Consider the following 15,137-nt stretch of genomic DNA (forward strand, 5'->3'; position numbering starts at 1 on the left):
GTTAGTATCCACTGCGATAGACAGTCCCTTTAAATACATATATAGAATCTCCATCTTCTACACCATGCCACTTGAGGCTACAATTGTCACGCATGGTCCTTTGCTTGTGTATGAACAAATAATCATCAGCAGGAATAAATTTACTGCTCAAAAGCAACTGCCTCAAGTCATTAACTGTGCTTGAATCCTCCATTTTCAAAGGAATACTTGCTGAATTAAGTAAACTCGACGAAGTTTGTACCACTATACTCAATCTTCTGGACGGAGGGACGTCTTTTAGACAATTCATGGTCTTGAGGAGCAAAGCGATCTCAGAAAATTCACATATCCCATACTCACTTAATTTGCGAAAATCTTCTTCCAACTCAATTCCAGAAAAGAAGAGTGACATTCTTTTGATCGGTGTACCGTCAATAATGTGGATTTTTTCTTTTAGGCTACCAACTGTCTCTGTTCTGAATACCTCTAACTGATGCTGTGTTGCTGAAGATTTTACGATAATCTGAATCTGAGTGGACTGGCTTACATGAGGTTCCATGCATTTGATGGTGAGGTCAATTTTCGTACCTTCAGTGACGATTGGATAGTCTTCCATGTCTAGTCCATCTTCTAACTCCCATTCAGATACTGCAAGGGTTTGTGAAGCTGCTGGGATGCCCAAGAGTTGTTCCACCTTCCTTTTGATTTCAAGAACAGGTTCTTTCAGACCCACCTCAATGGTGAATTCATGTCCCCAGGTATCAATAATGATGACTCTCATTGTGTCACTGATAAGTGGCTTTTAGGGTTCTGCTTGCTCTGTAAGGCTATGAAAGCACCTAAGAATAAGAACACTGGAGGTAAAGATGGGTTTTTGCTTTCATGTAATTCTTTTCTTTTTTTTCAGTCAAACATGAAATTGGCTTGAAACTCATTTCTCCTTGTAGTGGCTGGAACAGACCGGTTTTTAAATTCAAAGTTGAGGGATCAAATATAGATCTCGGAGTCATGTAAAACATATGAGTATTCTCATCATACCATTTGTATGTGGAATTCATTTGGAATGCATTTTCAACTCTGATAATGTGCATTATTAGTCATGAAGGATACACTGTTGTTTGGTAGCAGAGCTTAGGAAGATGATTGGCAGGATTCAAAGATTAGTAACCGCTGTCAAAATTGTTAACCAGACTCTGGACAGATGATGCTACCATTGAGCCAAGATTTTGTTTTTTTGGCAGTCTGATAGGAACCTGTGAATCCTATAATAGAAAAAAGAAAAAAAAAATATTGAGCAGACTCTGACATGTATTTGTTATGTTACTATGGTAGAATAATAATTTTTCTTTTCTTTTCTTTGTCATATAGAGGGGGGATTGAACATTGTTAGTAATAAATTGACACAACTGACACTGACTTACAAGTAGTTCCGTAGATTCAAGTGAGTTAAACATGTCTGTAACGCAGTTTTGTGATCTGGAGGCTGCATAGTTGGCTGGAGCTGACCAATCATTAACCACCTTCATATATTTTAGTGATGAGCTAAAAGTCGTAGTCTGTGTTTGCGTAATAGTCATCTTTGGCACCTGTTACCAAATTCTGAGACTCGGTCGAAACAATACTATACATCTCAGTTTCCCATTTCAGAAACAATGGATGTCGTTGAGAATATTGCTAGGCTGTATATATCTTGCAAGTTTCATTCTGTTAATGCCTGCCAATATTTTGTAGGTCTTTGACTTGGTTTTCAGATTCAAGCTTCAGCTGCTTACCTTGAACCAATTGGAATAGTATACTGGCTCTGCACAAATATCATATTCCCAGGAATGGAACTGGAAGTTTCCTCATGTCATTAATGTAAGTATAAGTGGTGACCAATTAAGTAGGTAGTTTAGTCATCTTGATTGATGAAGGACTTGCATACTATATCGGTGATGAAAATGTAAGACCTAATATTATGTTGGACGTTATTTTATCCTCCACAAGGCAATTGTCTTTTCACGTACCACAAGGAGCATCCATTCCCTAATGATCATTACTATAATATCTGTGTTTAATGAGTGTTGTCATAAAATAATTTCAATTAATGTTGAATGCAAATTATTTTATTAAATTTTGAAACTCATTTGTTCAGACGAGCATGCATGTTATATAGGGGGTTAAGGTCAACATGTCTTTTAGCTAAATGCTTTTTGATCTGGTTTTGATATCATATAATGTTGTACTGGAAATCAAGTTGAGAGTTCTTAATTCTTTCAATTGCTTCCTGCAATGCACTTCTCTATTTCACCAAACACATTTGGTTCGACTTTTCTTACTCCCCCAATCCCCTATTGTTCACATTGCCACTCTGTTTCTCTTGTTCTTTTCTCAAATAGTTACCTCAACTTTTATCTTTTGAAGCTTCTGATGTTGGAGTTTTATGGTGTTTCTGTTAACTGTTAAATTTCTGTTGCACACAAGTGATAGGATAAAAGTGAAACACATGTATGGGGCAATTTAAAGGCTAAATAAGTTGAGAAACAAACCCAAAGTTTCATAAATTTTGTACGTACTCATTTCTTAAGAGGCTTTACTATTTCAGGAAATCTAAGTTTTAATAATGAGAATTTTTGGATGATGAACTGACAGCAATTGGAAATGCGTATTTTCTTAGAAACTGGATTCGTAGAGCTTATTCTTCTTTATATGTATATATATAACTCGAGTATATTTTCTCATCTTTATCACCATTCTTATTATATTTTGATATAGGGAGCTGTCAACTAGTTTGCTACATGTCTTATCGTTTCAAGATCTATAAACAAAACTCATAAAATACTATGCGACAATTTGTTGATGACAAATTCAAAGGCCTTAGAATCGCTATAAAACCCAGACATATGTCTCATAGCATCATATCTCACTTCTTAATTGTTCGTTACGTCTTTCTAAAGACAATGGCTCATATCCAAAAGCTTGTCTCAGTTTTTTCACTTCAACTCCTGCTTGTTCTGTTTGCCTTGGACTCCACTACCTATGCACTGCAAGTTGGGTTCTACCGGAAAACCTGTCCAAATTTAGAGGCTATTGTCCATGCGACTACTTATAACTACATATCTCGGGCACCAACTCTTGCTGCTCCTTTGTTAAGAATGCATTTCCATGATTGTTTTGTTAGGGTATGTAATTAATTGGATGCATTAGTTTTTGTCTTGCATACACAAATAAGTAGGATTAAAGACTATTTACAATGCACCAAACACCATTAGAAGTACCATTGTATTTTATATTTGTTGCATGACATTCAATTATTAAGTACTAAATTCATTTCGAGGAGTTCCTGCTTATTAAATTTTGGTTAATTTTGCAGGGTTGTGATGGTTCTGTGCTATTGAAATCAACAGCAAACAAACAAGCTGAGAGAGATGCAATCCCCAACCTAAGCTTAAGAGGGTTCCAAGTCATAGATGCTGTAAAATCTGCAGTAGAAAAGAAGTGCCCTGGTGTTGTTTCTTGTGCTGATATCTTGGCCCTAGTAGCTCGCGACGCAGTATTAATGGTACCAAAACATGTTCATCCACATAATTCAAATTTTTTTTTTTTCAGAATGTTAATTAACAAGAAACTAAAATAGCCATTTATTTTTCTTCTAGCTTCATGGTCCATTTTGGGAAGTTCCTACAGGACGAAGAGATGGAAGAGTGTCTATAGCCTCGGAGGCCTTGACAAACTTACCACCTCCTTTTGCTAACATAGCTCAGCTCAAAGGAATGTTTGCTTCAAAGGGTCTATCTGTTAAAGACCTAGTGGTCCTATCAGGTAGTGATCAATATATTTTGTTTAACATCTTTTATTCTCTCTGTTTTTTAATGCTTCAAAGAAAAAACTTAAATTAACTCGAGCTCCTTTGATTCTAATTAGGAGGACACACCATTGGGACATCTCACTGCTCATCATTCTCTAATCGTATATACAATTTCACCGGTAAAGGTGACACAGACCCCAAATTGGACCAGAATTACGTAGCTCAGTTGAAGATCAAATGTAAGCCGGGGGATGCCAACACACTTGTTGAGATGGACCCTGGAAGCTTCAAAACATTTGATGAAGATTACTACACTCTAGTGACCAAAAGAAGAGGACTTTTCCAATCTGATTCAGCTCTTCTTGATGATATGGAGACGAAAGCCTATGTGACAACCCAAGCCATCACTCATGGATTGACCTTTGCAAAAGATTTTGCTGCATCGATGGTGAAAATGGGTAACATTGGAGTCCTCACTGGAAAAAATGGTGAAATAAGGAAGCAATGTGCTTTTATTAATTGATGATAAGTTTATTCGTCTGTTTTTTTGTTTTTTGTTTTTTTTTCCTACTGGTGATTGAATTTGCCAAGTGTAAGTTGTTTGCTTGATGATGTAACAATTTGTTGTTTGTTGGTTGCATATGTTTGGGGAGAGAGATTATTGAATTCGCCAAGTGTAAGTTGTTTGTTTGATGATGTAACAATTTGTTGTTTGTTGGTTGCATATGTTTGTTGGTCACTTACACCGTCGGTGCATAGAATAATTTCCAGTTTGAGGATTCAAATTTGCTCACCATTTTTATTTTGCGGTGATATCACCACTTAATTAAAACTTGTCACGTCATGTAGAATTAATTTAATACTTAAAATTTATTTGTTTAATAAAACATTATGATTAACTATAATTATGTTTTATAACACATGACAGTTTTATAGAGTGGTGGTATCACCACCAAAGTATTGGTGGTGAGTAAATTTGAATCCTGTGTTTGATGGGGTGATAAGGCAGTGACTCTATATAAATGTGTTCGAGTCCCATCAAAGATGGGGTGGAGTTTAAAAAAAAATTATTATTTGTTCGAGGAAGTTGCAGTCGATTATACGCCTTTCAATTATTCATGAATGGCTATTGTTACCTTATAATCTCACCACCTTGACAACTGTCTCCTCCTCCATATTGGGACTTTCTCGGTTTCTTTGTGGATATCCTTTTTCTTTTTACTTTATATATATGGTTAATGTTTAAAATCGGACCAAAATATTTTAATTGGTATAGAAATGTCGACATATTCAATACGTGTCTGATACTTATTCCGCATAACAACTTCTGTAAATTGAATGTGAAGACAAGATCAAGGAGACTATCCTAGATAACATGTTATATGATCAACTTTTATCCTTGAAAAAAAAAAAATCTTTTATCCTTGGAAAAATGTTGCTTGTGTTGCATTACGTACTGAAATCAATTTTTACTAAAAAAAAAATATAAAAAAATCAGTCGTGGGTGTGTCCAAAAAGTATTTCGACATTGAAGTTTTGCTATGTAGCATGATCTTGAGAACAACAAGTATTTAACATCTTGATATTCTCTCAGTTTAATTAATAACTCAGAAAGACAAATGGATTTGGGTTTTTGAAAATGTCTCAATAGTTGATCTTCAGTTTCCTAACGTCTTAAGACTCGATCATGGTGTACTATAAACGGCACATGGTGCATGAATAAGCAACCTATTTCTTGTTACTTCAGGTATCCTTATTTAATTTGATCTGTTATCTTATCCTCCAGATCGAAGGCATCATTGTCAGTTCAATTTGCTAAGTAATATATTGTTACTTGTTAGCACATGACACATCGTGAAAAAAATATAACTTTAGTATATCTGTTTGATTTATGTCCTCAGATTCATTGACTTAGTGGGAAAAATGTTAAATGCAAATTGATTGTACTGTTGAACTTAATACATCAATCATCATTCCTCAGTATGCATGATCGAGCTAGCATGCATGTTACTTGGCTAAGGTCAACACATATATCTAACTATAAAGTTTTTACTTTGATTTTGTTAATATATAGTACTGTGCTGGCAATCCAGTTGTGAAGATGCGAAAAAACCTTAATACTTTCAATTGACTTTTGTTTCTGTTAATTCGATTTTTCATTACCTCCCGATCGAGGGGTTCGCTTCTCTTTCAAGCAATCATGCATGTAATGCTTAAAAGTTCATAAACTTCTTACAAGGAATTCGTTAATTGTAATTTTCATTTTTCTAGAGTTTTAAATTTCTTTTTTGCAAGGTGAGGACTAAAGCTATATGCAGAGTGAAATAATATAGAATTTTTCTACCGTTGGTGTTTGATACTAACATCCATTTGATTTAGTTTTGGTATTGAATTGGCCTCTAATTTTATAATTATTGATACATTGAACACCGATGTGGTTCAACATCTATTATCTATACATTGTATTTTAGAATCATATGTTAGGAAAACATAAACCTAGAACCAGGGAATTTGCACATCGTGAAACTGAGTTTATTCTATTTCCGGCCCCTTTATGTATAACTCAAAGTTTCTATTTCTGTTGATGGCAATAAACTAGAAGAGGGGCATTATTGCCTAGAAAATGGGTCGTATATGCAGCTATTTTAGTCTTCGTTTTCTTTTATGCACTATACTAGCATTTACTATCATTATCGTATATATCGATCAGTTGTATCAAGATATGCAGCTTTGTAAACTAACTCCCACGTATTTTGATATCTTCTCATTGTGATGCTCTCTCTTTCTCTAGAGAGAAAAAACCTAAGGCCGCAACCTGCCTTGATTGGAGGCGGCGATACTGCAAATCTATTGACTCTCGGCAGAGAGGTTTTCCAGCTACGCAGTGGCTCGGTTACTTGGGGCTGGATGGGTGGCGGCTCGCCTCTTTCTTCTCTTCTACTTGGTGGCGACGACGAATGGTTTCATCAGTGCCCCATGATGGCGGTCCGATTGGCTGCGAAGACTCGAAATTTTCTCTCGTCGGTGTCAAGCGGCACTGGGCCTTTCACTCTGGGCGAGGTCCGATGGGAACTGGTTGATGGCTGGGGTCGAGGAAATCTAGGTTCAGATCCGAACGGGGACATTTTGGAAGTGATGGATGGCAGTGATCGAGCAATCTCTGTGGGTGTGGTGAGTGATCCCGGGGGCTATGCTAGATCGAGAACAGGTTCAAGCCGAGGAACTGCTGTGGATTGTGTTCGATAGATTTTGTGAGGAAACCACGGGGCTGCTGAAGTGGAGGCTCTGACGGCGAGTGTCGGTGGCGGCGGCGTGGCTGATGGATCGTGGCTGATGGATCGTGGCTGGAAAGATATGTGTGGGCTCATTGGGTTAGGGCTTTGGTTTACCCTACTCTTTGGGCCTGCATTTGGAGTGGATGGGCTGCATGGGCCTTGATTTGGTCTGTGGGCTGGATTACCCTTCTGCTATGGGGCTGGATGAATTGGGTCTCTATGGCCCATAGTACTGTTTAATTTTTGTTTGGGTCGCAAAAACCAGATCGAGCCTTAGTTGGAACCATTTTATGTGAACTTCGAGGTTTCTAGGTTTTTGTTAAAATAATGGTGTGTGGATTTCCTAAAAGGTGAGTGTAGTCGGAATTGCTTGGGATGTTATTCTTCTAGAATAGGGTTTCATGAGGTTCTAATGAACGATTCTTTCTTTCAACCTCATAGGGGTGTTTCGTTTTTGTACTGCTTGCTGAATTTTAATGAAAATGCTGACCTATTTCCATAAAAAAATATAAAAAAAATAAATAAATAAAAGATATGCAGCTTTGTCAACTCTTTCGTTCAATTTATTTTCATTTCAAAAATAATTTAAGAGTTTTAAGTTCATAAATAACTCTCTGACAGTAAGGTCATGACAAATAACATGGCTATAAAATCCAGATTTGCATGAGTCTCACAGTGTCTCATTAGCTTGTAAGTTGGTCCATTCGTCTCTCTAAAGACAATGGCTATTCATCAAAAGCTTCTCTCAGTTTTTGTCTTGCTTTTTCTGTTGGCTTTCAACTTGAGCTATGCGCAGAACTTGAAAGTTCGGTTCTACCATAAAACATGCCCAAATCTGGAGGCCATTGTTGCAGCGACTACTAATCAGTACATATCTCGGGCACCAACACTTGCTGCTCCTTTATTGAGGATGCATTTTCATGATTGCTTTGTTAGGGTACGTGTTCAACAATCAATCACTAAGGACTAGCTTTTAATCGATTAAAAAGTTGCATGTTCCTACTGAATTTTTTGTTTGCATGCAGGGATGTGATGGCTCTGTGCTAATTAATTCAACAGCAAGCAATCAAGCAGAGAAAGCAAATACCGCCAACCTGAGCTTGAGAGGGTTCCATGTCATTGACGCTGTAAAATCTGCAGTACGTAGAAAAGAAGTGTCCCGGCATTGTTTCCTGTGCAGATATCTTGGCGTTGGTAGCACGTGATGCAGTAGGATTTGTAAGACAAATTAGAACTTTTTCATCCACATAATTCAATCTCAATTTATTGATGATTTCTTGCAGTATTGGGATTTATTGAATGAGTATTTTGTTTCAGCTTCATCATGGTGCATTTTGGCAAGTTCCAACAGGACGTAGAGATGGGAGAGTGTCCTTAGCCTCAGAGGCCGCAAGAAACTTACCTCCTCCATTTGCCAACATTACTCAGCTAAAAGCAATGTTTAGCGGAAAGGGTTTAAGTGTTAAAGACCTTGCGGTTCTATCAGGTAGATTATATATATATGTGTGTGTGTGTGTGTTGCACTTTGTCGCTTGCTTTTGTTTCAAGAAACTCTAATTTATTTGAGCTTATCTGATTTGGTCTTAATCAGGAGGGCATACAATTGGAACATCTCACTGTGGACCCGTCACAAATCGATTGTACAACTTCACTGGCCGCGGTGATACAGACCCGAGTTTGGACAAAAATTACATTGCACAGTTGAAGATCAAATGCAAACCAGGAGATATCACTACCACCATTTTGGCGATGGACCCCGGAAGCTTCAAGACGTTTGATGAAGATTACTACACTGTAGTCTCTAAAAGAAGAGGGCTTTTCCAATCTGATCACTATGCCAAAAGTGGTATCAGACGACAGACAGAAACTGTTGTCTGATTTGGAGTGCTACCGTTGTAGAGGTGACCGCTGTCTGATGAAAAATCAGACAACGGTGGAACACAGTTGTCTGAGAAACATACAGACAACGTGTATGTGTTAAACATGTTGTGTGATACTCGGCAGATGGCTCGGCAGGTGGCTCGGCAGATGCCAAGCGCAGCTGCGCGGCAGTTGCGGCGCTGCCTTCAGACAACAGTGCTAGTGTTGAAGCTGTTGTATGTTGAGCTTCTCAGACAACAGACTTTTATTTTGTGTGTTGTCTGACTGATATTCAAACTTCAGTTCTTGGACTATATCTGTTGTCTGATTAACTTTGGGACAACATAATTTAATTTATTCCGTTGTCTGATTAACTTTGCGACAACAGAGTTTAATTGCTTCTGTTGTGTGAGTGTAGATTAGAAGACAGTGATTTGTTAAAAACCGATGTGTGATATGAATGATTGTAGTGTGATTTGTCCTCATTTTTGGCCATTCAGACAACAGGCAGTTATCACTATATATGTTCTGTTGTCTGATTATTTGAACATATATCTCATTCCTGAATTAAATTGTGCATTTGATCCATTTACATACCAAATATAAATATTGCAAACCATCAAATATAAACATTGCAAACCACTAATCATTGAACATAACATTTTAAACAATAAAAACATTCTAGTTCATGCCCATCTACTTGGGACATCAAAAAGCTAATACATATATATCGATTGTTCCAAAACATGCAACACATGGTGCATGACAATGTACCAGCAGAGAAGCACAAAAAAAGATGCTTTCCTTAGCAAAAATGGACCAGCAACAAGCGCGCTACTTCATGGCTCATGCACATATTTGTTGACAACAAACTTCCCCCACTCATTTCGCACTTGATCAATATCCGCTTGGGTGTATTGGTTGCTGCCTCTCCTCTCCCACTGAAATCAGTTTATTATATCAAAAGAATTAGTTAATCATTTTGCGAATAACAAGGGGCATGATCAGGGAGTAAAATTTGATCTCAAGTAAATAATCCATATAAAATTTAATGAAAAGCCAAATCAGTAAACATATATATAAACCTTGTACATTGAAGTAATGGTTGGTTTTCACTTTTCAGAGGCATAGCTAGACTTTCGACAACATACAAATTCAATGCTCAGCTGCCAACATTGCACACAACAGAGAAGTTAAGAAATTCAATGCTAACACTTTAACATATATTTTCAAATACATTGACAAAGCATTCTTTTAATCACAATTAATTAAACATCAAAACTGCAGATTTGATAGAAGATAACACTCATATACAGAAATTTGAGATTCACATATCTGCTATTGAATTACATATTTAAACTCCTTTCAGACTTTCTTGTCCTTTATTTCTGGTGGAGGTAACAAAATATTGAAGATCTAGCAGCCAAACTACTCGAATTAAAGGCCCAATCTAATAAACAAAGATGAGCTCCCAAGTAGTGTGCTAGTTCTTCTAATAAACAAAGAAGACCCTGTGTACCCACTTCTCACAATACCAATCCCACAGTAGCCACTTTAACCAACCATATTTGCAGAAAAAAAATTCTTAGGACCTCTAACCATAACCCAAAGCAGAGAAAAACAAAGGGCAGTGAATATCTAACTTGACCTCATCGAAATAAGACAGAAACACTAATCTTATTCTACCAATCTTTTTCTGGCAACTCATTCAATCAACTCAGTCAATAACAGCAAAAGACCTTTGATCAATTCCAAACAATAATCCAATAGACAATAATTATAACAGTTAATTACAAACATATTGGTATAAAAAAAAATTGGCCCAAACCTGCCTTCAAACCTCTGAACCTAGAAATGAACAAAGAAATAGCTGCTTCAATATGTACAACCTCTAGATTAAGCACACACTACATTAATATATAAAAAAAACCAATTCAATCTATGAACAATTCAATAAAAAAATTTCAGGTTTAAGAACCAAAATCACAACCCAAATTTTCACCCTTGTTAATGGTTGTGATTTGAATTTGGATTTCCTCGCCTATACACGAACTGAGAAATGCTCCCACTCTTTTTCAACCTATAAACCACCCATCAAAAAATTGTTTACAGAAAAAGCGGACAATCAGAGAAGACAATAAGCAGAAAAGAAGAAACTAAATCCAAATTCATAAAACAAACCCAAACCTTCCTCCGGAACTGGACGATTACCTCTTCTCCTTTCACACTTCCTTCCAACACGATCACTAAACTTCAAATTCCCCGGAGCAACACAAAACAAACCCAGAATCGGATCCCTCTTCTCCTTCTTTCTAAATCTAGATCGATCACTCCTTTTTTCTTTTCACAGTCTCTCTCCCTCCCTCTTTCTCTCTCTCTCTCTACACCAAAACAAATAGAAGGTCTCAGAAAACTTCAAAATGTCACTCATTGGAAAAAGAAATGTCACTCATTTTCTTATAACTTCAAAATAGAAAAGATCAGTGTCTCTTAATTTACTATCTCAGAAAACCAATTACAAATTTATTGCAATACAATAAAAAAATATAAAATATAAAATATAAAAAAATGAAATCAAATGAGTGAATGGGATGAGCTTACAATGCCAATGCAAAGATATATTCGGAAACCTATACAAAATGCAAAATGTATTTAACTCAATCCTAAATAATTAGTTTAAGCTAGGTCACTGGTATACATGATGTAAGCAATAACTGAGTATGACAAACAGTTATATTGAGATAGTGCAATATAACTGTTTGTCATACTCAGTTATTCATTGAAAAGTGAATGAAAAAAAAAATGAATTTCATATCTAAGTCGATATTCATTGAACTCAAACATTTAAACAAAAAACATTACTGAAATGAAAGCTAAAACATTTTGAGCTAAAGTCAGAATTTCTTGTTCAGGCAACTCATGAGTCCTTTATGATTCAAATGTCACAGAAGGTCAGAAAATCAAGTGACTAATTCATGTCAACATTCATTGCTGAGGATGAAATCTATTGCCTAAACCTCAAACTATCATTGATTAACACTATTGATACGATTAATATGTTGTAGAGTACATGTAAATAGAAATGTTATAAATTCATGAATAAAAGCCTTTACCTGTAGCTTCATTTATCTTTGACAGTGAACAGATGAAGCTATTGTTTGATATTTTCCTCTTGCTCAGTGATTTCCAGTTGTGAAACAAAGCTGATGATGCACAAAGTAATTTTGAAAATGAAATTAGTTGGATTATGTGAGTAGAAATTCTTGATAATAGCATTAATTTGCTATACAGTGTCAACAAATGTAAATATCAGAATTCTTTGATGATCAAATTGATAGGGGAATAGCAGAACACATGAATATGATAATGATGCACTTGAGCAAGAAGGAAGTTCAAAGTATGAAAGCAGGAAACAGTGGGTTCGAAAACATGATGTAGTTGAGCAAGAAATTGAAGATCTTTTTCATGAATATAAATCATTGGTTTCGAAAGCAAACAATATCATTATAGAAAATTTCAATTGATAAACCAAATTGAAGCTCTTCTTTGTCACTCAAAACATGAGTTCTTCGTGTTAAAGAGGTACTCAGTTGAATTCAATTGAAATAAGGGATTGACAATGGATTGGATCTGTAATTTGACTGAAAAAAAAAGTAAAAGATAGTGACTGATAGCTAACTAACCATAAAAAGAGGAAAAAAAAAACCACAAATAGAGAAAAAACTAACCATAAATCTCTAACTTTGTCCAAGAAATCAGAAACCTTCATATGAATATCAGTGGAAAAAGGAGAAACAACAAAAACATCAATCAAATTGAGAAAACCATACCCAGAAGCTCGCAACCGTTGGCTCTAAGATCCGCAAATTCTTCCTGCAAAAGCAATATAAGAAAACACAACTGAATCAGAAACCAAACGAAGGCAGGAGCGAAATTTCACAAATCCACGAATGCTAAACCACGAACACACTGTAATCCACAAACACAGGAATGCTAAACCACGAACACACTGTAATCCAACTAAAGTGCATTCATCATCAAGGCTTATCTAACACAGGAATGCCCAGCAACAGCAAGGCAGCAACTTAAACATTCTAAGTTTCTAACATTCATAGTTTCAAACTTTCAATTGAAGAATCAGCGAGTCAGCGACTCACCGAGCTTGAGCCTTGAAGAATCAGCGACTCACCGAGCTTGAAGAGTCGAACCCAGAATCTACTTTGTTGCTTGACGGCTTCAGGAAGAGACCGAAGAGTCGAAGAGAGCAAACTGCAAACCAAGAGTGAAAAGTGAAAACCCAGAAATTCGTGAGAAAGAGAAACTGAGATTTATGAGAAATTCGACTCACTTGCTCAGTCTATGTGTGACCGTGCTGGAGCCTGGAGAGGGAGAGAGCCAGAGAGGACAATGGCGATGGTGACTTCGTCGTTTTGAAATTTGAACCCAGACTGAAGATAGGCGATGGTGATGGCGTGGCAATGGCGACGGCGACTTCGGCGTTTTGAAATTTGAACCCAGACTGAAGAGAGGCGATGGCGATGGCGAGCGGCGGAAGGAGAACCCTAATCTTCGAGACAGCGACTCACCAATTTGGGTATTTGACCAAAAGAAAAGAAAAAAAAATGCAGCCTGGATGCCTAATCGGCGCCCAGCCAGGACCGCCCAGCTACGCCTAGGACCGCCTAGGCGGCCGACTTCAGCCAGACGCCTAGATCAATCGATTAGGCAAGAATCGGAACGGTGGAGTAGGGCCTGCCAGATTCGAAGACAAATCTTGGATTTAGGGCTTCGGATTGGTACCAGAGAGTTGGGGTTCAAGGCTTGAGGGCTTCGGAGGCAGTGGATTTAAGGTCGAGGGCTTCGGAGGCGGAGGATTTAGGGTCGAGGGCTTCAGTGTCGGAGAGAGTTGGGGTCGGGCTGGTAGTCGCAGTGGAGTTTTGGAAAGAGAGAGTCGGGGTCTGAGTCTGACCGTGAAGTTTTGGAGTCAGTGTGTCTAGGGTTGGTAGTTGTGAGGTGAATGATTTTGTGGGCTTTTTTTTTTTTTCCAAGTTGGTCGGAATGTGTAGTGGTCCAGGACACATGGCTAGATAAGCCATTAGTTGATGGATGCACGTACGAGGCATCAGACCATGGTTTTTCACTTATGTGTTGTCTGAATGCAACTTTTAAATTTTCAATTTGCCTCCTCTTGTTGCCTGGATGGGAGGGAAATGGGAGAATGGAGGAAATATTTTGCAACTTACTCTCACACAACAGATATAACTATACTGTTGTACAAGGTCAGTTCAAATTTCGACCCAAATTTGAGCAAGGTGAGGGGGAAATTTTTTTTACATTCAGACAACAGAAAAATCCTTAAAACTGTTGTACAATAATCTTGGACCCAAAAAAATTGATGTACGACCTCCTTATACAACGCCAATCTCATTAAACCTGTTGTGTGAAGCAGTTTCAGCGATCACACAACGGAAATTTTTTTTTCGTTGTCTAAAAAGTGTAGTGTGATGCAGTTTTTGGCATAGTGGATGCTGCTCTTCTCGATGACACTGAGACGAAAGCGTACGTGTTACGTCAAGCCACCACTCATGGATCTACATTTCTAAAAGATTTTGCTGCATCAATGGTGAAGATGGGTAAAATTGGAGTCCTCACTGGCTCAGCTGGTGAAATTAGGAAGCAATGTGCTTTTATTAATTGATGATCATGGAGAGTTTTTATTTTTTGTTTGTTTTGTTTCGGCTGCTGGTTGGATTTTGAAGTGTTTCTATATTGATCATGTAATAATGCTTGTTTTGTTGTTTCCAAAAAGTGGCAGCCAAATTGGGGTTGCCTACTCATTTGATCTTGCACTCCATAGTGGAGAGTCAGGAGACTTTACCATCTCCTGTAACTATTCAATTATTTTCCCACAAATAAATCATTTTAGGTCATTTCCTTCTGAGCAAATTAAAAAACAGATTTTCGAACCATATGAATAGCTCGACCACATTTATGTGGCAGATAAAGCTCAGTTGCTATAATCGAATGTTATTTGTTGCTCGCCTTAGTCGTTCTAAATTTAGCCTCTTCAAAAGTACGATTGCCATTGCTAGCACCCTTAAATCTGCTGGTGTATTGGCTGCAGTCAACCTTTTTATGGCCATCGGCTAGATGTTAATAAACTATAATAAACATTAAACACATTATATTCTCCCCTTGGGCAATAGTAGTCCTTCATTATTAATAAAGACTTGAGC

General features: G+C 37.2%; 2 protein-coding genes, 1 long non-coding RNA gene and 1 pseudogene across 3 annotated transcripts; 2 read left to right on the forward strand and 2 right to left on the reverse strand.

Annotated features, from left to right (window-relative positions):
* Window position 1: 1 nt before the first annotated feature.
* On the reverse strand, window positions 2–760 carry LOC112189556. Its single transcript, XM_024328901.2, has one exon. The coding sequence runs from the start codon at window positions 758–760 to the stop codon at window positions 2–4; it is 759 nt and encodes a 252-aa protein (XP_024184669.1).
* Window positions 761–2,856: 2,096 nt separating this feature from the next.
* Window positions 2,857–4,490, forward strand: LOC112189557 (peroxidase 27). Its single transcript, XM_024328902.2, has 4 exons — window positions 2,857–3,140; window positions 3,332–3,520; window positions 3,615–3,780; window positions 3,883–4,490. Exons 1-4 carry the CDS (start codon window positions 2,862–2,864, stop codon window positions 4,287–4,289), a joined length of 1,041 nt encoding a protein of 346 aa, XP_024184670.2. The 5' UTR covers window positions 2,857–2,861; the 3' UTR covers window positions 4,290–4,490.
* Window positions 4,491–7,725: 3,235 nt separating this feature from the next.
* Window positions 7,726–14,618, forward strand: LOC112185349 (annotated as a pseudogene).
* LOC121051429 lies at window positions 9,814–11,283 on the reverse strand. Its single transcript, XR_005805693.1, has 3 exons — window positions 10,892–11,283; window positions 9,987–10,067; window positions 9,814–9,842 (listed from the first exon to the last, which is right to left on the reverse strand). It is a non-coding gene; the product is annotated as an uncharacterized LOC121051429 (long non-coding RNA).
* Window positions 14,619–15,137: the final 519 nt, after the last annotated feature.

Source organism: Rosa chinensis, chromosome 2, assembly GCF_002994745.2.
Source record: "Rosa chinensis cultivar Old Blush chromosome 2, RchiOBHm-V2, whole genome shotgun sequence".
Classification (NCBI taxonomy): Eukaryota; Viridiplantae; Streptophyta; class Magnoliopsida; order Rosales; family Rosaceae; genus Rosa; species Rosa chinensis.

Coding starts and splice junctions, on each gene's coding strand:
- LOC112189556 (XM_024328901.2), bottom strand. CDS start 760: ATGAGAGTCATCATTATTGATACCTGGGGACATGAATTCACCATTGAG.
- LOC112189557 (XM_024328902.2), top strand. CDS start 2,862: ATGTCTCATAGCATCATATCTCACTTCTTAATTGTTCGTTACGTCTTT. Junction 3,521..3,614: donor CTCGCGACGCAGTATTAATG/GTACCAAAACAT, acceptor TTTTTCTTCTAG/CTTCATGGTCCATTTTGGGA. Junction 3,781..3,882: donor AGACCTAGTGGTCCTATCAG/GTAGTGATCAAT, acceptor GATTCTAATTAG/GAGGACACACCATTGGGACA.